General features: G+C 35.3%; 1 protein-coding gene across 1 annotated transcript; it reads right to left on the reverse strand.

Annotated features, from left to right (window-relative positions):
* Positions 1-651: 651 nt before the first annotated feature.
* On the reverse strand, positions 652-2591 carry LOC107921175 (alkane hydroxylase MAH1). The gene has a single exon (XM_016851053.2). It carries the CDS (start codon positions 2365-2367, stop codon positions 844-846), a length of 1524 nt encoding a protein of 507 aa, XP_016706542.2. The 5' UTR covers positions 2368-2591; the 3' UTR covers positions 652-843.
* Positions 2592-20518: the final 17927 nt, after the last annotated feature.

The raw sequence follows: 20518 nt of genomic DNA on the forward strand, positions 1-20518 counted from the left end.
TTAAAATAAAAATGAGAGAGAATGATTACAAGTCATTTAAAAAATATCATTTTAAATTATATCATGTAAGATTTTTTTATCATTTAAAAATTAAATTAACGATTTTAATAATAGAATCAAAGATAAAATGAAAAGTTTGAAATGTAATTAAAATATTCTGAGACCAATTGAAAATAAAAGTTTAATTTGAGGAGGTTTGTGAAATTAACTTTTAAAATAACCTATGAGGAAGACGGGTCACTCACTTGAAAAATACGAAACAAGACGATGGGTGTCTAATGATAACGAGAGACGCCTTTATGTGTAGCGCAGTGATACTAGTCTCGTCACGAGTTTCTGATCAGTGGGGATGTGATCTATTCTTATCTACATCTCTTCGATTGATCGAGGCAGGGACTTATCCATTTTGTTTCCATTCGAGGCTTGGCCCATAAGCAGTGTAGGCTTCTGTCATCATCGCCATTCCCATCAATTATGTACCTAATTATCAGTATTTCCATTCATACAAGTGGCAATAAATCTCAATTCAAACAATAATCCTTTGGTGGTGGATTTTGATTAATGTTTCTGCTATTGCTAACATACTATCTCTGGTTTCATTTAGGTTCAAATTTATATTCTTCAGTTATGCTCATATGGGTTTCAATTGGATAGCGGAAACAGCCGAGTTTATCCTATTTACATGCTTTTCATGGCATTAAATTACACAACAATCTTTAATCATATTCAGACGTTCAGAGCAGAAAAGACAAAAAATACATATTACTTCTTAAAACTAAAAAAGCCCCAGGATTTAGATGATAATATAATAGGATTTCAACTTTCAAGCAAGTTGTGATGCATTTAATCCCATCTGGTGGAGATCCTAGCCATCAATCCATTCTTGGTGTGCAGGATAATGGATACAGCCGGAACAACTGGAGTTTCTTCTGATACATGAATACGATAGTTGTAAATTATAGCAGATGCCACGGCTTTCATTTGAAGGAAAGCCACATCCTTCCCTAAACATGTCCTTGGCCCTGCATTGAATGACATGAATTTGTATGACGGCTCATGTTTAATCCTTCCTCTCTCGTTAATCCATCTTTCGGGTTTGAATTCAAGGCAATCTTCACCCCAGAATGACTTTATCCTTCCCATTGCATACAAACTAAACAATATTTTCATGGTTGGATGAACTGGATGCCCACTTGGAAGTATGTCTGGTTTGAGAGGTTCCTTGTGCTGGAATGGTACCGGTGGATATAACCTTAATGCCTCGCATAATGCTCCGTGTAGATAAACCAAATCCTTTACCTCCTCAGCATTGAATAGCCGCCTCTTTTTGGTTTCCTCGGCAGGTAGTTTTGATTGAAGCTCTTCTATGATCTTGTTTTCCACTATCGGATGCCTCGAGACCAGCCAAATGAACCAAGTAAGAGCAGAGCTGGTGGTGTCCCTCCCTGCAAGCATCATGTTCAAAATGGTATCTCTCAAGAACTTATCATCACATTTCAAACCTGTTGGTTTTTCTTCAGTTATGTATGATGTTAAGAGATCCACACCGTCTGCACCATTTTGTGAGACCAACCCTTTTGTCCTCGTATCCAGTTCTTTCCTTTTCTGGCATATATATTTAGTCATAACATCGTCAAGAACTTCCCATGCCTTTCTATATTTTTGTTCTTGTCCCATTTTCAACCACCTCTGCAACTTAATAAAGCTCTGTGGCCTGACATGCCGATAAAATATGGCTTCCTCAACATCATCCAAGGCTTTAGAGAAAGGAGCTTCAGGGAATTCGAGGGAGAGACATTTAGGGTCGTAGCCAGTGACCAAGATGCACGTAGTATCAAACGTAAACCTTTGGAATACATCTTCTAAATTGACCACCAAGCCTTGTTTGGCAACATAGTCAATGACATGAATAAGCCCTTTTTCCACCTTATCTCGGGTAGTCCTCAACAAAAATTTGAGAAACAGATGATTTCTCATGAATTCTTGAGCAACTATCCTCTGTTTTCTCCACAAATCCATGTCGGTATTGAAAATTCCGTCTCCCAAGACGTCGAAAAGCTGCTTGAATTCAGGTCCTTTGGGGAAGTTGTTAAAGTTGGAACTCATTATGTAGTGAACATTGGCAGGATCACAGGTCCCAAGGATGTTCATCTTAGCAAACCAAGGGCCATTGAAAAGAAAAGTATAGTGGCATCTCTCAAATGTCTCAGTACACCAATCGTGAATCCGGTGAATGTTAAGGATAAGCTCAGGCAGCATCCCAACAATTGGAAAGCTCTTTGGAGACCGATTCTTATTTCTCAAGCAGCAGAGGAACAGAAAGCAAATGAGAGCCAAGACAGCTTCAAAAACACTGACCAATGCCATGAAATTGCCAGAAGACAAGCAGCGGGATACGTATCAGCTGCTGATGTTATCTTGACTGGTGATGGTTCCACTTCCACATATATAACACAGAAGAGTATATTCCTACTAGGGATGGGCAAAACAATGCTTTGTATATGTCAACGATTGACCGATTTATAATTTATGAAAAAATGATATGCATACAATAATTGTAACCAAAATAAGTAAATAAAAACACGTGGAAGGTTGCAACTTTAAGTTCCATTTACCATAGCTATCTAAAAGATAAGTCTATTCGTATAAGTTAGAAGCATTCCTGCCATTCATGAGAGAAACAGATAAGTAGCTTCCAAAACAAAAAATAAATAAAATAATAATAAATTAGAAATATAAGGCATAGTATGTTTCAAACTGTTAGTGATATTTTAAAGTTTAGGGTAAACTATTAAAATAGTCACTTTTGTTTGCTTCAAGTTGCATTTTAGTCACTTATGTTTGAAATGTTACGTTTTAGTCACTTACGTTATCATGTTGTAACATTTTGGTCACTAAGCCGTTAATTACCATTAATGGTGTAACGGTAAGCTGACGTGACACTTTAAATCATCATTTTAAATGAAAATTTTAGGTTAAATTCTACAATTGATCCCTATATTTTTTCATTTTGAGCAATTTAATTTTTTTATGTTCTTTTAACTTTCTCCCTTTTTTTTTTCATTCTCTTTTGCTTCTCCCTCTGTTTTCCTCCCTTCTTCATTTCTTTTAACGTAGTTTTTCTATGTTTTCCATTTGTTAAAATTAGTCCACAAGCTCGCCTCACTCGAAAAAATTAAATTGTTTTTCTATGTTTTCCATTTGTTAAAATTAGTCCACGAGCTCGCCTCACTGGAAAAAATTAAATTGTTTTAAAAAATAAAAATATAGGAATTAGTTTTAACAAATAAAAAATATAGAAAAAATACGTTAAAAGAAATAGAAAAGAGAGGAAAATAATAAAAAAGAAAGTTAAAAGAATATAAAAGAAAAAAATTAAATTGCTCAAAATGAAAAAAATATAGAGATCAATTGTAGAATTTAACCTAAAATTTTCGTTTAAAATGATGATTTAACATGTCACGTCAGCTTACCATTATACCATTAACAACAATTAATGGCTTAATGACCAAAATGTTACAACATGATAACGTAAGTGACTAAAACATAACATTTCAAACATAAGTGACTAAAATGCAACTTGAGGTAAACAAAAGTGGCTATTTTGATAGTTTACCCTAAAGTTTAAGTTAGGAGATAAATTAAGAGAGATATAGTAGTAAGATATATTGTATTTTGATAGAAAGAATTTAAATTTAAAATTTAAAAATTAAATAATACGATTATTGTGAAGCAAGTATGGACCAAGTTTTAATTTTAAAAAAATTAATGCAGCACAACATGAAATTAAATGTAAAGTGAAAACAATTTAAATTTAAGGTTTTTTTATAAAAATAATATTAAAAAAATTAATTAATTACGGGATGAGAAAATATTTTTTTAAATGGATTGTTTGGTACAGAGCTCATCGGTGTCGCTTGACACATCGGCGGCATTACCTCACTTTTTGGCCAATCATGTAGCAAACATTATTATTTTTTTAAATATTGGTAACACGACTGTACAGACCCAATTTTACCCGGGCCTAGTACCAAAAATATTAACCCAATTTGGCCCAAATAAAAAAACAAAAACAATTAACCACTACCCAAACAGACCCAAAAACAAGCCCAAACTAACCCACAGCCCAAAACCTAAAAAACCCAATACCCATTTTCAGAAAAAAAACAAAAGAAAACCCTAGCCCCCTAACCCTAGCCGTCGCACCTAGCCCACTTGCCCTGCCACCGCCGCCTCTGACCAGCACCGCCACGATCACGTCGCCTCACCCACTTGCACCTACAACACCTGCAAAACAAAGACCAAACACGCAAGCAAAGAAGGACAAAACAGCAGTAGAAATAATAGAAAAATTGTAAAAATGGTTATTTAAAAAGCCATTCAAACAGATCTAGTGGGGGAGACTTTTGTTTTTTTGAAATCGGTATAGAAACCGATTGAAACCTTTGTAACAGGGGGTTGTTTTTTTCTCTTCCGATTTTTGTAAGGAAAAAACACATTAACAAGGGAAATAAAAACAAAAAAACAGATTCAAGAAACCTTTTTGGTACAAGTTCTATTTTCCTTTTTTATTTTTACTTTTCTCTTTATTTTTTTTTCTTTTTTCGTAACTGTTTGTATTTCTTTATTTTTATTTTTCTTTTATATTTAAAAACTATATATAACGTATAAAAAAAGAAAAAAAATACCTTCTTCGACGTGACGGCCCTATTTGCCGGTTTCTGGGCTCTGGTCGGAAGAAGGGAGAGAGACTTGAGAGAAATTTTTTGTTTTTTTTGGAGAAGAATGGAAGAATGAAAATTTTGAAAAAAAATTAGTTTAAATAGCCTACTAAAACGACGTCGTTTTGAGCAGCCTTCTCAGGCACCAAAACAGCGCCGTTTTGACTTGACCCGTTGACCGACCCAACCCGCTCCAGGGGGATCCGCATGTTTTTGACGGAAGGGCTAATTGCACGTTTAGCCCTTCCTCTTTTTAATGTTTTTAAAATTAGGTTCTTTTAATCTTTTGAATTTTACCCGGAAATTTTTGCGTTTTCAATTTAATCCTTACCCGAACTACGTCATTTTAATGGAAGGGAAATTTCCTTTATTGGTCCCTCCATGTTTTATGAATTTTCAGAGTAGTCCCCCCGCTTTTGTTTATTTGCGTTTTGAGCCCTGAATCTTGTTTTAATGTTTAATTTAGTCTTTTTGCTATTTTGTTTATTTTCCTAACACATTTCATATTATTATTATTATTATTATACTCTTTTAATCTTAAAATTCTTCTTATATATTTACATATACAAACGCATACTTTTTATAATATATATGTGTACATATTTTATTTTATTTTTTTTGTGTGTGAATATATACATTTTCCTAGTACATATACACATACATTTTAAAGTTATTATAAATATATTTTTATATTTCATTTTTCATACTTACACATACCTATATCTATTTCTACGTATTTTATTACACATAGATATACGTATACATATTTTTAAATATTTTCTATGTTCTCATAATTCTAAAATATATATACATGTATTTATATATTTTTATTTCTTTTATGGTTTCGTTATTTCGCGTGGTGTTTACTTTCTTTTATTTATTTATGCCCACTTTCATTCGAATAGTTTATTTGCTTATTCTTTTGCATGTTTAATTCGTTTTTTATTTATTTATCTTTTATTTGTTGTTACTCGTATTATTCATACTTACATTATCGAATTCATTATTGTTTTGTTACGAGCATTAACATCGTGTTTTATTTCTACTATTACGCGTTAAATTATTTTTCATTCAATGTATGAATTATGATTTTTGAATAAACAAAATTTCATGTTTAGACTCGAGAAGGTCGTACCCTAACTTATTGGGTTTCGATTTTCACGATAAATCTAAATACGCGAGTTTTTTTTAACCAAAGTTTTAAATGATCTCGGAAATTAAGAAAGGATCAAGTCCTAACTTACTGGACTTGATCCCTTTTTTAAATTCGAAATAGTTAAACATCTTTTAAATAAGTAATTTTTTTACATTCATTCGCGTATCGGGAATTCGAGACATTGTGTCCTAACTTACTGGATACGATGCTTTCTTTCTCGATTAACGTGGAACGTACCTTCTTTCCTAAAATTTTTAACATTTTAATACAAGGATCGTATTTTTAAATTTCTTTAAAGTTTTCAGTTTTTCGACACTAAGACATTAAGTAATCAACTAGGTACCAATTTTGGGCGTATCGAGGGTGCTAATCCTTCCTCGTGCGTAACCGACGCCCGAACCCGTTTTTCTAAATTTCGTGGACCAAACTTGTTGTTTTAATAAAATCAAACCGCTTATTAAAAACAACCACTTTTCGAGGTGATCCAATCACACATTATCAAAAAGGATTGGTGGCGACTCCCGTTTTTATTTTCAAAATCCAAGTCGACCCCGTTTTCTATCTAAAAAATGGTGTCAACAGCTTGGCGACTCCACTGGGGAACAAAATAAGAGAGTCAGGCCACATGTTGATTACTTTTTGTCTTTTGTCGAAAATTGAAAATTTGGTTTAAAATTACGATCCTTTCATTGCATTTTATCGGTCTTTATCATAATCTTCATCATTGTGGTTTATAATTACTCTGTTCATTTAAATTTTGGGTATCTTTTCGCATTGCATTGCATGACCGTTGGTCACACATTTTTAAGTGGGAGTGAGAAGCTACGCATTCGTGAGGTTTTCACCTCCGCATGGGATAGTGAATCGCTTTCGGGATACATCCGTACCTATGTCTTCGTGAGATTTTCATCTCCGCATGGCCATAGGGAAATGTATCCCCCTGAACTGAACTGGTCCATATGAGCCTATAATGGGTGAGGATCGAGGAATCTGCTGGTTCGAGTACCATTACTTTAGAACCAATCCTCATGTAGTGGACTTAGGAACTTAACCTAGATAGAGCCACTCCAAACCCCTAGTAGTCACCCGATTAGGTACTTTCTGTTCTCCTTGTTTATTTTTGTACTAACCCCTCTTATTGTACTTTGATTATGATTGCATCGCATCTGCATCTTAGGAAAGAGATATTGATTCAAGTCCGATTACTAAATTAGAAAGCTTGTCATGGAATACGGATTCCTTGATAAAGTGGAAAATAATACGACTTCCCAAATATATTCTGAGAAACACAAGAAGGGTGATAAAAGAGTTCGTGACCTTGTACCGGGGCCTGTGGATTCAAAATGATCGTCTGAGGGCTTTCGACGTGTCAATGCCCTTAAAGAAGCTGACGAGCTTTATGAAGATGGGCAGGTGATGGATCGTGACCAAGATTAAGAGAAGGAGCTAGCAATGGCATCTATTGGCAAGATTACCTCAAACATGCAGATGAAGAAAAAGATTGATGTTGTTTCTTGGAATATGAGGGTGAAGCCGTACATGTATCCGTTTTATGTAAGGGAATTTGCTTTCTAGAAAAGTTTTCTAAATGTAATTGAATCAGAATCAATGTCTCTTTAGGCATACATCTCATGCATTTGCATTACATGCATTAGAGTCCATTTAAAGGGTCTAATTGAGTAAATTTATTTCAGCTAATCTGGAAAACCAATCAACCATACATCCTTACAGTACTCGTTGCAAAGCCAAAGAAATGGATCAAAGGTTAGAGAAACTGGAGCAAACGCAAAAAGAGATGCAAGATCAACTACAGAGGCAAATGAAAGAACATATGGAAAAGATCCAGAAAGACATGGTGCAAAAGATGAAAGAGTCTCAAGATGACCTAATGACTAAATTAACGCAATTAATAACCAAGGGAGCGGATAAAGGGAAAAGTCCTGTGATTTGCGATGAAGAAGGAAACGATGATGAGCCACTTTTTCCTCTAGGATTCACGCATCCGCAAGTGCAAATTCAGATTGAACCACATCCACGAAGACCTTCTGTTTCGATTAGGCCTCAGCACTTTCAAGATGATGCTTCAATACCGAAGAACCTTCAGGTCAGATCTGGTTCTAGTCCTGGTGATAATCTGGTTTCCCGGACTTCGATGAAGTAGCTGAGAAAGACAAGATGAAGGAGGAGTTACCAAAGCAGTTTGAGGAAAAATGGAAATGGATTGAAGAGAAGTTTAGGGCGATAGAAAGTATCGACAGCTATCGTGGAATAGATGCGAAAGATCTGAGCTTAGTTCCGGATTTGGTGTTTCCTTACAAATTTAAGATACCGGAATTCGAGAAATATAATGGGACCAGTTGCCCAGAAGCTCATATCACTATGTTCTGCAGGAGAATGACGGGGTATATTAATAATAATCAATTATTAATACACTGCTTTCAGGATAGTCTTATAGGTGCAGCGTTAAAATGGTACAATCAGCTAAGCCGGACCAAAATTACTACTTGAGAGATTTGGCACAGGCATTCATGAGACAATACAATCACGTCTCAGAAATGATGCCTGACAGGATAACTCTGCAGAATTTGGAGAAGAAATCGAACGAGAGCTTCAGACAGTACGCACAGAGGTGGAGAGAAGTGGCAGTGCAGGTGCAACCACCTCTTTTGGAAAAAGAAATGACGACGCATTTTATTAATACATTGAAAGCCCCATTCATCACTCACATGTTGGGAAGCGCTTCAAAGAATTTCTCAGATATAATCATGAGCGGCGAAATGATCGAGCATGCTATTAAAAGTGGAAGAATAGACAGAGGGAAGAGCAATAAAAGGACAGCCCCGAGGAAAAGAGAAAATAAGGTGAACAACACAGGTTACTCAAGGTCAGTAAGTCATCCAGGTAAAGGGGTCGCTAGTCAACAAGGTTCATCAAGACAAGAATCGTATGTGAAGCAAGGCACTGAGAACCTCCAGTTCACGCCAATTCTGATGTCGTATAAGGAGCTGTATCAAAGCTTATTCAACGCACGTATTGTCGCCCCTCTCTACACGAAACCTCCACAGCCTCCGTACCCCAAATGGCACGATGCGAATGCACAATGCGAGTATCATGCGGGAAATACGGGGCATTCCACAGAAAACTGCATTGCCTTTAAGAAACTGATTGAAAGGCTTATCAATATAGGCGTCGTTAAATTTGATGATTCCTCCACTGCGGAAAATCCATTACCCAACCATAATTGACGAGTGGAGTGAATGCAACGCACAAGCAACTGAAAATGGACCTTGTTAGATGTCGGCCCTTATAAATTTGGGAGTGTTCTAAGTAATCCCTATAGTGTTTAGGGCTTGTTTAGAGTAATGTTCAGAATACACTTGTTGCTTTTCGCCTAGAGGCAACAAAAACTTTTTTGTGAAATAGGCTCATGTCTGAACATCATTATTTTAATAAAAATGCATCTTTGCGATCTTTTTGAACCAATATTCTTTCATTTCTTATGAATGATTATTCTTTTATTCTTTCTTCCAGATCATTATTGCATTCATAATCCTATTGTACATAACTTTATATATTCTTTGGTACCTACAATAGGTCTCTAAATATCAACAATATGAATGACACTGCTACAGACTTAGAATCTCCTTTTGAGCGAGACATGTGTTTAGAGGGATCTCACGACTTTGAAGATGACATAGATCATAGCTTATCTCCAAACTTATTGAGGATGGTAGAACAAGAGGATAAACAGATCTTACCTCTCAAGGAATCATTAGAAATTGTGAGCTTGGTGAAGACTAGAATTGATCTGACCACAGAGACGAAGCAAGACCTTGTTGAGTTACCTCTAGAGTTCAAAGACGTCTTTGTATGATCATACGAGGGTATGCCTCGATTCTTATGATAATACCTGCAAAACAACACGATGTCAAAAATTTACAGTGCGAATGATGCAATTCTTTGTCGGGGTAATGCCTCTCTCGTTGAGTCAGCATAGCTTTGCCCATTTGAAGTCAAGTTTCCATCCCTTCAAGATGTTGTTGGATTTTATCCTGATTAAAGAGGAAGATCCAAAGTTTTCTGTCGTAGTTGCGTCCCAAAAGGGCTCTATGAAAGAAATCTGGTACCAAAGAAGGTTTTTCACATACAAGATGAAAGTGGAAGATCTTATATGGAAGACTTTAGAATAACATTGATTCTAGTCGAAAAGCATGACCAGGACTTGCCTGATCTCATGAGTTCAGACTCAAAAAAAAATCAAAAAAATCAAAAAAATAAAAAAACCAAAGTCAAAAATAGGAGAAAAAGAAAAAAGAAAAAGGAGAGGTCAAGGCGAAACCCCGCAAAGGGCGCTTTGACCAAAGGTGGATCTGAGTTGAAAACCCGAAAAAGGGCGACTCAAATTTTGAGTAAAAAGGGGCATGGACATCACCATTATCGAAGGCTTCTAATGGGCATTGCTTCATTTTTTTGAGAGGCTACTTCATGAGCCAAAGTCATCGTATACCGATACAGAATTTCAGAGAAGAGGGTATTGGAGAATGCATTGAGCTTAAACAATAGCACGATAGCTGAGGTCTCAAATTAACTCAGAAGTGGACACCACGATTTGTCACTGAAGTTCCTAGAGTTGAACATCGAAAATTGAAGGAAAATGACTGAGACTTACAAGGATTGACGTGAGAAATTACCATTTGCCCTCATTGTTTGTTAAACATCGGTACTGGGGCAACACCTCTCTTTTTGATTTATAGGATTGAGGTAGTTCTACCTATTAAAATCCCCTCATTGCTTGTTGAAGGGATCCAATCGCAATGTGATCAGTTGGCCCTAGGAAAAGGGTTAAAAGCTATCCATCAGGGTCAGATGTACCATAAATAAATAATATGAGCCCATAATAAACATGCTCGTCTCAGAGAATTCCACAAGAGGGCTGGATGTTGAAAAAGATTCTTCCTTAACGAAAGGATTCTAAAGGGAAATGAATGCCAAACTAGGAAAGTCCCTATGTTGTAAAGAAGACCATTTTTAGAGGAGCACTGATCCTGAGTGAGATTGCTAATCCTATAAACTCGGATCCAGTCAAGAAACACTTCGTTTAAAGAAGAAGGAAGGACCAAGGTGAAAACCTGCAAAAGGGCACTTTGAGTAAAAAAAAAGATGAAAAAAATGAAAAAATGAAAAAGAAAAAGGAGAGGCCAAGGCGAAAACCCGCAAAGGGCGCCTTCAGACCAAAGGGGCTTGAGTTGAAAACCCGAAAAGGGTGACTCAAATTTTGGATCAAATTGGGGCATGAGGTGATCAGAGCGGCTCAAATCTTGATCAGATCGGGGCATGTGATGATCTTGCTATACCTGAATCAATAGGAAAGGGTAGGCAACATCTTGGGGCATCGACAAAGTCTTGTAGATCTCCTAAACACATGTCAAACTCAGAATGGTCTTTCAAAGAGTTTGTACAGAGAAGTTCAAGCTGCGATATCTGGGGCACCTAACCTTCATACTATTTGTATTGATTTTTTTTTCGATTTTTTGGAATACTTCATTCTTTTTCAAGATACGTGTTCCCAATTAATTCCCTTTTTATGCTTACTATCCTTGATAATTTATCCACTTCAGGCTATGGTCTCAAATTAATTCTATCTTATCCATTGTTATGATATTTTTGCAAGCATGTTGCATTGGAATAATGATTAATGGACTAATAAAACTTTCACAAGGGAAGTTTTGCATATTACTCTAGAAGTTTCTAAATAATATAGGAACCTGAAACAGGACTATTGTTTAGAAAACACCAAGTTTAAAGGGTGAAATATCTAAGAAGGAAGGGTCTAAGTTAAAGACTATCCTTTCAGATTTTGTTGTCCAAACATTGATTGAGCAAAATGACAAGATGTCGTGTTGGTAGCAAAGCTTCAATGAACCAACAAGTGATGTTCACCAGGCAAAAAGAAAAGGTCTTCTAGGAGAAGAAAATTTTGCAATTGTACATGAGCATTTGGTATGACACCTTGGGAATGGGGTAAAGGACCAAAGAGCTTTACATTCTGTATCCTTGAATTGCGATAGGAGAAGATTGAGAAAAGCCATATCTTTCTACCCTTGGGTTACAGTGGGAGATTGATGGTACAAATTTTATGTCCCAGTGGATTGAACTTTGACGTTCACAGTGGGGGCAATCAGATTAAATGTTTCTTCATAAAAGCCAATCAAGCAAGAAGGCGTCGTAGCACGTTAGTCACAAAGCCTTAGTAAACTTTGAGTAATGATAACCTAAGAGGGATCATTTTCAAAGAATAAAATTCTGCATTCATGCAAACACCATCCATACATGTCTAGTTAGGAGTATTTGATTCATTTTGATCATGCCATCCTAATCATTAGGCATAATTAGGTTCATTATACAGGTCATGTTCCCTAGAGAACAGATCAGTGAAGACAAAAGATCTTGTCTTCCTGCATTGACAACGAAGCAGGTCGAAGACACAAACCTTGCCTCTCTCGGTTGTGATAGAGCTGGTTGAAGACAAAAGACCTTGCCTTCCTGCATTGAAAGCGAAGCAGGTCGAAGACTCAAACCTTGCCTCTTTCGGTTGTGATGGAGCTGGTTGAAGACAAAAGATCTTGCCTTCCTGCATTGACAGCGAAGCAGGTCGAAAACATAAACCTTGCCTCCATCGGTGGCAGTGGAGCTAGTTGAAGATAGCAGATCTTGCCTTCATGCGTTAACAACGAAGCAGATCAAAAACAAAGCCTTGCCTCCCTGAGATTACAGCGGAGCAGATTAAAGTTAGTAATCCTATCTCCCTGAGATTACAGTGGAGTGGATTAAAATAAAGGATCTTATCTCTCTGAAGTTACAGCAGAGTAGATCGCGTCAGGTCTTATTTCCCTGAGATTACAGTGGAATAGACCAAAGAATGTCAGATCTTATCTCCCTGAGATTACAGCGGAGCAGATTGAAGTTAGTAATCCTATCTCCCTGAGATTACCGTGGAGTGGATTAAAATGAAGGATCTTATCTCTCTGAAGTTACAGTAGAGCAGATCGCACCAGGTCGTATTTCCCTGAGATTACAGTGGAACAGACTGAAGAATTTCAGGTCTTATTTCCCTGAGATTACGGTGGAACAGACCGAAGAATTGCAGATCTTATCTCCCTGAGATTACAGCGGAGCAGATTGAAGCTAGTAATCCTATCTCCCTGATATTACAGTGGAGCGGATTAAAATAAAGGATCTTATCTCTCTGAAGTTACAGTACAGTAGATCGTGTCAGATCTTATCTCCCTGAGATTACAGCGGAGCAGATTGAAGTTAGTAATCCTATCTCCCTGAGATTACCATGGAGTGGATTAAAATGAAGGATCTTATCTCTCTGAAGTTACAGTAGAGCAGATCGTACCAGGTCTTATTTCCCTGAGATTACAGTGGAACAGACTGAAGAATTTCAGGTCTTATTTCCCTGAGATTACGGTGGAACGACCGAAGAATTGCAGATCTTATCTCCCTGAGATTACAGAAGAGCAGATTGAAGCTAGTAATCCTATCTCCCTGATATTACAGTGGAGCGGATTAAAATAAAGGATCTTATCTCTCTGAAGTTACAGTACAGTAGATCGTGTCAGATCTTATCTCCCTGAGATTACAGCGGAGCAGATTGAAGTTAGTAATCCTATCTCCCTGAGATTACCGTGGAGTGGATTAAAATGAAGGATCTTATCTCTCTGAAGTTACAGTAGAGTAGATCTCACCAGGTCTTATTTCCCTGAGATTACAGTGGAACAGACCGAGGAATTTCAGATTTTATCTCCCTAACGTTGCAGTAGAGCAAACTAAAACCACAAACCTCATCCCCTGAAGTTGCTGCGAAGAAGATTAAAGCTACAAGTCAGATCTTTCTGAAGTACAATGGAGTAGATTGAAGTAACAAGCCGCAGTGGACTGGAAAGAGGTTACCTGAAGGGCACCAAGAAGTCAAGATTCGGCGAGACCGGGCAAAATTGGTCTTTCTTAGTCTTTGCTCTGTTCTCGTTACACGACAATGAGCAAAGAGGGGCAGCTGTACAGACCCAATTTTACCCGGGCCTAGTACCAAAAATATTAACCCAATCCAGCCCAAATCAAAAAACAAAAACAATTAACCACTACCCAAACAGACCCAAAAACAAGCCCAAACTAACCCACAGCCCAAAACCTAAAAAACCCAATACCCATTTTCAGAAAAAAAACAAAAGAAAACCCTAGCCGCCGCACCTAGCCCACTTGCCCTGCCACCGCCGCCTCTGACCAGCACCGCCACGATCACGTCGCCTCACCCACTTGTACCTGCAACACCTGCAAAACAAAGACCAAACACGCAAGCAAAGAAGGACAAAACAGCAGTAGAAATAATAGAAAAATTGTAAAAATGGTTATTTAAAAAGCCATTCAAACAGATCTAGTGGGGGGGACTTTTGTTTTTTTGAAATCGGTATACAAACCGATTGAAACCTTTGTAACAGGGGGGTTGTTTTTTTCTCTTCCGATTTTTGTAAGGAAAGAAACCTTTTTGGTACAAGTTCTATTTTCCTTTTTTATTTTTACTTTTCTCTTTATTTTTTTCTCTTTTCGTAACTGTTTGTATTTCTTTATTTTTATTTTTCTTTTATATTTAAAAACTATATATAACGTATAAAAAAAGCAAAAAAATACCTTCTTTTGAATTTTTCACGGTGGCCGGCGTGGCAGCGACGTGGCGGCCCTATTCACCGGTTTCTGGGCTCTGGTCGGAAGAAGGGAGAGAGACTTGAGAGAAATTTTTTGTTTTTTTTTGGAGAAGAATGGAAGAATGAAAATTTTGAAAAAAAATTATTTTAAATAAGTACTAAAACGACATCGTTTTGAGCAGCCTTCTCAGGCACCAAAACAGCGCCGTTTTGACCTGAGCCGTTGACCGACCCGACCCGCACCAGGGGGATCCGCGTGTTTTTGACGGAAGGGCTAATTACACGTTTAGCCCTTCCTCTTTTTAATGCTTTTAAAATTAGGTTCTTTTAATCTTTTGAATTTTACCCGGAAATTTTTTGCATTTTCAATTTAATCCTTACCCGAACTACGTCATTTTAATGGAAGGGAAATTTCCTTTACTGGTCCCTCCATGTTTTATGAATTTTCAGAGTAGTCCCCCCGCTTTTGTTTATTTGCGTTTTGAGCCCTGAATCTTGTTTTAATGTTTAATTTAGTCTTTTTGCTATTTTGTTTATTTTCCTAACAAATTTCATATTATTATTATTATTATTATTATTATTATACTCTTTTAATCTTAAAATTCTTGTTATATATTTACATATACAAACGCATACTTTTTATAATATATATGTGTACATATTTTATTTTATTTTTTTGTGTGTGAATATATACATTTTCCTAGTACATATACACATACATTTTAAAGTTATTATAAATATATTTTTATATTTCATTTTTCACACTTACACATACCTATATCTATTTCTACATATTTTATTACACATAGATATACGTATACATATTTTTAAATATTTTCTATGTTCTCATAATTCTAAAATATATATATACATGTATTTATATATTTTTATTTCTTTTATGGTTTCGTTATTTCGCGTGGTGTTTACTTTCTTTTATTTATTTATGCCCACTTTCATTCGAATAGTTTATTTGCTTATTCTTTTGCATGTTTAATTCGTTTTTTATTTATTTATCTTTTATTTGTTGTTACTCGTATTATTCATACTTACATTATCGAATTCATTATTGTTTTGTTACGAGGATTAACATCGTGTTTTATTTCTACTATTACGCGTTAAATTATTTTTCATTCAATGTATGAATTATGATTTTTGAATAAACAAAATTTCATGTTTAGACTCGAGAAGGTCGTACCCTAACTTACTGGGTTTCGATTTTCACGATAAATCTAAATACGTGAGTTTTTTTTAACCAAAGTTTTAAATGATCTCGGAAATTAAGAAAGGATCAAGTCCTAACTTACTGGACTTGATCCCCTTTTTTAAATTCGAAATAGTTAAACATCTTTTAAATAAGTAATTTTTTACATTCATTCGCGTATCAGGAATTCGAGACATTGTGTCCTAACTTACTGGATATGATGCTTTCTTTCTCGATTAACGTGGAACGTACCCTGTTTTCCTAAAATTTTTAACATTTTAATACAAGGATCGTATTTTAAAATTTCTTTAAAGTTTTCAGTTTTTCGACACTAAGACATTAAGTAATCAACTAGGTACCAATTTTGGGCGTATCGAGGGTGCTAATCCTTCCTCGTGCGTAACCGACGCCCGAACCCGTTTTTCTGAATTTCGTGGACCAAACTTGTTGTTTTAATAAAATCAAACCGTTTATTAAAAACAACCACTTTTTGAGGTGATCCAATCACACCTTATCAAAAAGGATTGGTGGCGACTCCCGTTTTTATTTTCAAAATCCAAGTCGACCCCGTTTTCCATCCAAAAAATGGTGTCAACAACGACTCTTTCAGACGACACCAATATGTATTTGTAAAAATACCCATGAAAATATAAGTATAAACAGTGGGAGAAAATGAAAAAAATACAAGTATATATGAGTATAAAAAAATTTATTAGTGTTCGCTTTCTCTTTCATTTAGCCTTCGGTGTCCCATCATCATTTTTAGATGCATACAATAATTCATTTACGAAATCACCATTGATTTCACAATAAAATATAGAAACAATTAACATCAAATATGAATGCATATTTTCATTTAAGTATCTTAAAAATCCCAATATATGAAATTCTCGTGTTTTTACAACTCTCCTGTTCAAATATAAATCTGACTTCATAACTATGCTCTAGGGAGCTCAAACTATCAATAAACAACATTTTTCGCCAAAGTTCACATCATATCTCTATCTAACTTCAAGCATTCAACCATGATTATCTTAATAAAGTTTAACAATTTCAAAATCTAGCAAATGAGTTTAAACTATCTAATATCATAAGTTAAGAATCCATAAAAATTCAAATGAAAAGTCACTACTTACCCCAAGAATAATGCACGAAAATGGAGAGGAAACTAAAGAAAATTTTCTTCTCTCTTTTCTTAACTAGTTGGTTTCTTTCCTTAACTAGTCGGTAGAGAAAGATGAAGATGAAACCTGGTAAATGGAATATATTCTCTCCCCCAGTAACATATGTTTTTAGCTTAATAAACTTAATTAAGAAAACCAAATCAATTTCCATGATTTATTGATATGGGATGAGTGCGGTACAAGATCGTAAGTTTGTCTAAGTCGCAAATTTGACTTAGGGCTCAAGATGATAAAAAAGAAACTAAGATTTTGAGACAACCTGAAGCACAAACAAATCCAAGTCAGATATAAGAATTTAAAAATTAAAGGAAGCAATTAAAATAGATAATTAAGATAAAAAAGTGATTAAATAAATCAAAGATTTGAATAATTAAATATGAACAAAATAGAATAAAGGAGAAAATAAAACAGATAGATGAAAACCTAAGTCCAAAAGAACCTTGGAAACCCAATGAATCCATAACCCCCTTCAAACGGCTCTGATTTTCCCTCCAAGAAAGAAAACTTGTCAAGAAAAAGCTTGAAGATAATCCCCACAATCTGAAACAATTATTAAAACTCTTCTAAAAGTAAAGTCAAGAGAAATTCTTAAATAGAAAATTCAAAGAGAATTTTATTAACTTAAAGTGGATAATGAATGAATTAATTCTTGAATAATTGTGTACAGTGAAGAGGCCTTTTTTAACACCAGTTATCTTTATTGATCGAAACTTAAGAAAAGTTAAGATTGAATTGAAAGGATTAGCAAATTTTCTAACTCCACCAGAAGATTCAAAAATTTTAGTGGCTGAATTTTGATTTGTTGGATCTCAATTCTAGTTTGGTTAGGATGGAACTGGCTGGTTCCATAATGGGAGACCAAATGATTAAGGATGGATGGTTGAGATGGATGGTGAGGATTGTGCCTAAGGAGTGTATATATAGGTGTGGGTGGAGACAAAATTTTCTCAATTTTGTTTACAAATATTGTTTTTCCATAGCATCATCTTTTTCAATTATTCTGAAGAAGAAAGGGATGCAGTTGAAGGAAGCTCTGCATGTAGCAACAGTCACGTGAATTGAAGTCTGGTAGTAGAGAAATTGAGAAATGAGTAAGCTTTTTTATCTCTCTGTACTTGTGGATTGAAGAAAGGAGTGAAGTAGTAACTCTTAAAAGCTCCTACAAAATTATAGATTTCTAGTTTTTAAGGGTTGAACACCTTTAGTTTAACCAATAAATAGTTGCCATGTTTAGCTTCCAGGACGAAGAAGACTCTGGCGTTCGGACAAGCTAAGTTGATGATGATAAAGGAATCCAGGTGAGTTTCTATATCCCACTGTTTGAGTGAACTAAGATACTATGCTTCTAGACCAAAATACCTTCTTGACTGTTACGTAGTGTGTCTAGAAACTTGATTGTGAATATTGTAAGAATGATTGCTGCTTGTCTGTGGATTCTTCTCGATGTTTGAATGTTTGGCACATTGTGTATGGGTATATAGTGTCTTATAGTATGTTGAAATGAATGATTTGCATGTCTATAAAGGCAGAGTATGGAGGGGAAATTATCGACTAGTTAGACAAAGTTAGGATTCGGAAAGTTGGGTTTCCGTTTACTACCATACGGTGTTACTGGGTACAAACCATGATTTCTGAAACTTTGGGCCTTGCGAAGGGGACACTGGGGTGTTCGAGCACCAAGGTATAGAAATGGAGAAATGGAGGAATGGGCGGATGAATAGGGTGTTGGGTCACTGGGATGCCCCGAGATGCAGTAGAAAAATTATTCCGATGATTCAAACCAGGAATCCATGCAAGAGGAACGAATCGAGAAAGAAAAGTTTGAAAATGTACCTTTCAATATCTGAAAAATACGAAGGAACCACTGCTGGTTGAATACCCTTCGCACGCTGTTGATCCAAAACCGTAATAGAATCGTCCCGGCCTCTACGTAGTCCACCCAGTTGCGAACGAACGAACAAAAACTTTCTCTGAACGTTTTAGAGAGTTTTTTCCAAAAAAAAATGCGGCTGCTAAACCTAGGTTTCTTTTCCTTTTCGTGGTTAATCTTGGTAACACTCTCTCACCTTAGGATTTTTATGATTCCCTTTTATTTTAATATCCATATTAAAACCAGAATCATCCCTTTTTGGTGCCAAAAATATATGGAAAATATCATAATGTAATATCCTCTCCAAAAAGATATTACCATATATTTTATGTTTGACCGAAATTATTATAACACTTTATTTTAATAATTTTGGTAAACAATACATAATTAATATTTTATATGAATTAAATTCATACATTTATTTTAACTATGTTCTCCAGTCTTGTACAACAAATTTGTACATATACTATGTTTATTATTTAACTATCAAATTAAATTAATTCAATAATTAATATAAATTTTGTGACAGTTAAATTTAATACCAATTGTGTTTGTAACATTGGTACATATAATTTGTACATATAATTTATTTTAACTATGCTTGTAACATTGGTAGTAATACTAGAACACCTCTAACATTACAAGTAATGAGTGGAATCTAGCAATGCATCATCGCTACCTAAGTTACAATAAGTTGTGGTTCGGCATAACCTTTTTATGATAAATTTTCATGTATTATATCCTTTTGTCCTTTATATCTTGATTGGACACAAGTCATGAAGTAGTCACACTTGCAAAGTCCAATATCATGTTTCTTGATGCCCGAAGTAGAATACAATTAACAAATAAGTGTAATATCTTATATTAACTTATTTGAGCATGACCATGCATTTCCAGTCTCACTTCATCAAGTGGCCTAAGATATTGCTCCCATTAAGTTGGAGGGACAAATCCTATCTTGATCAATAATATCCCATTGCATAGATTGTGGCATACCCAACATCAGTATTTATAGTACAACCTGTTACTGTAGACGTTTGACTATATCAAAATATACGACTCACTATGTTGGGAAATGATGATCTTAGGTCCAAGGATTGTAACAGCCCGATTTTAGGCCTAGTCGGAACAGTGGTTTCGGGACCACAAATTCGACGAGGAAAAATTTATTTTTTATTATATTTTTATGGTCTACAATTTCACAGAATGTTTTCGTAAAAATTTCGTTAAAAATTTCGACGTTTAGGCACTCAATTTAGCCAAAAGGACTAAATTGTAAAAAAGGCAAAAGTTGAGTTCTACATGTTAGAAGTGTCCAATTGTTATGAAATTTTAAATTGGAGGTCCTTAAATGGTAATTAGACCATTGGTTAACTTGTTGGACAAAAATAGACAAGAGATAAGTGAAATAGGATATTTTTAAGTTGGCGGCATTTTGGTCATTTAGTAATTAAAAGAATTAAAAAGGCCAAAATAACCAAAAATTTTTCCATCTTCTCCATGATGAACGAAAATAGCAAGGGGGAAGCCATGGTTAGGGTTTTCAAGCTTCCAAGCTCCATAGTAAGTGATTCCAAGCCCCGTATTTAATGTTCTTTACGTTTTTTAAGTCCTAGTAGCTTAATTTAACTTATTATAGCAATAATTTAACCTAGGGTTTATATTTGGAAAAATACCCATA

This window comes from Gossypium hirsutum, chromosome D11 (genome assembly GCF_007990345.1).
Source record: "Gossypium hirsutum isolate 1008001.06 chromosome D11, Gossypium_hirsutum_v2.1, whole genome shotgun sequence".
NCBI lineage: Eukaryota > Viridiplantae > Streptophyta > Magnoliopsida > Malvales > Malvaceae > Gossypium > Gossypium hirsutum.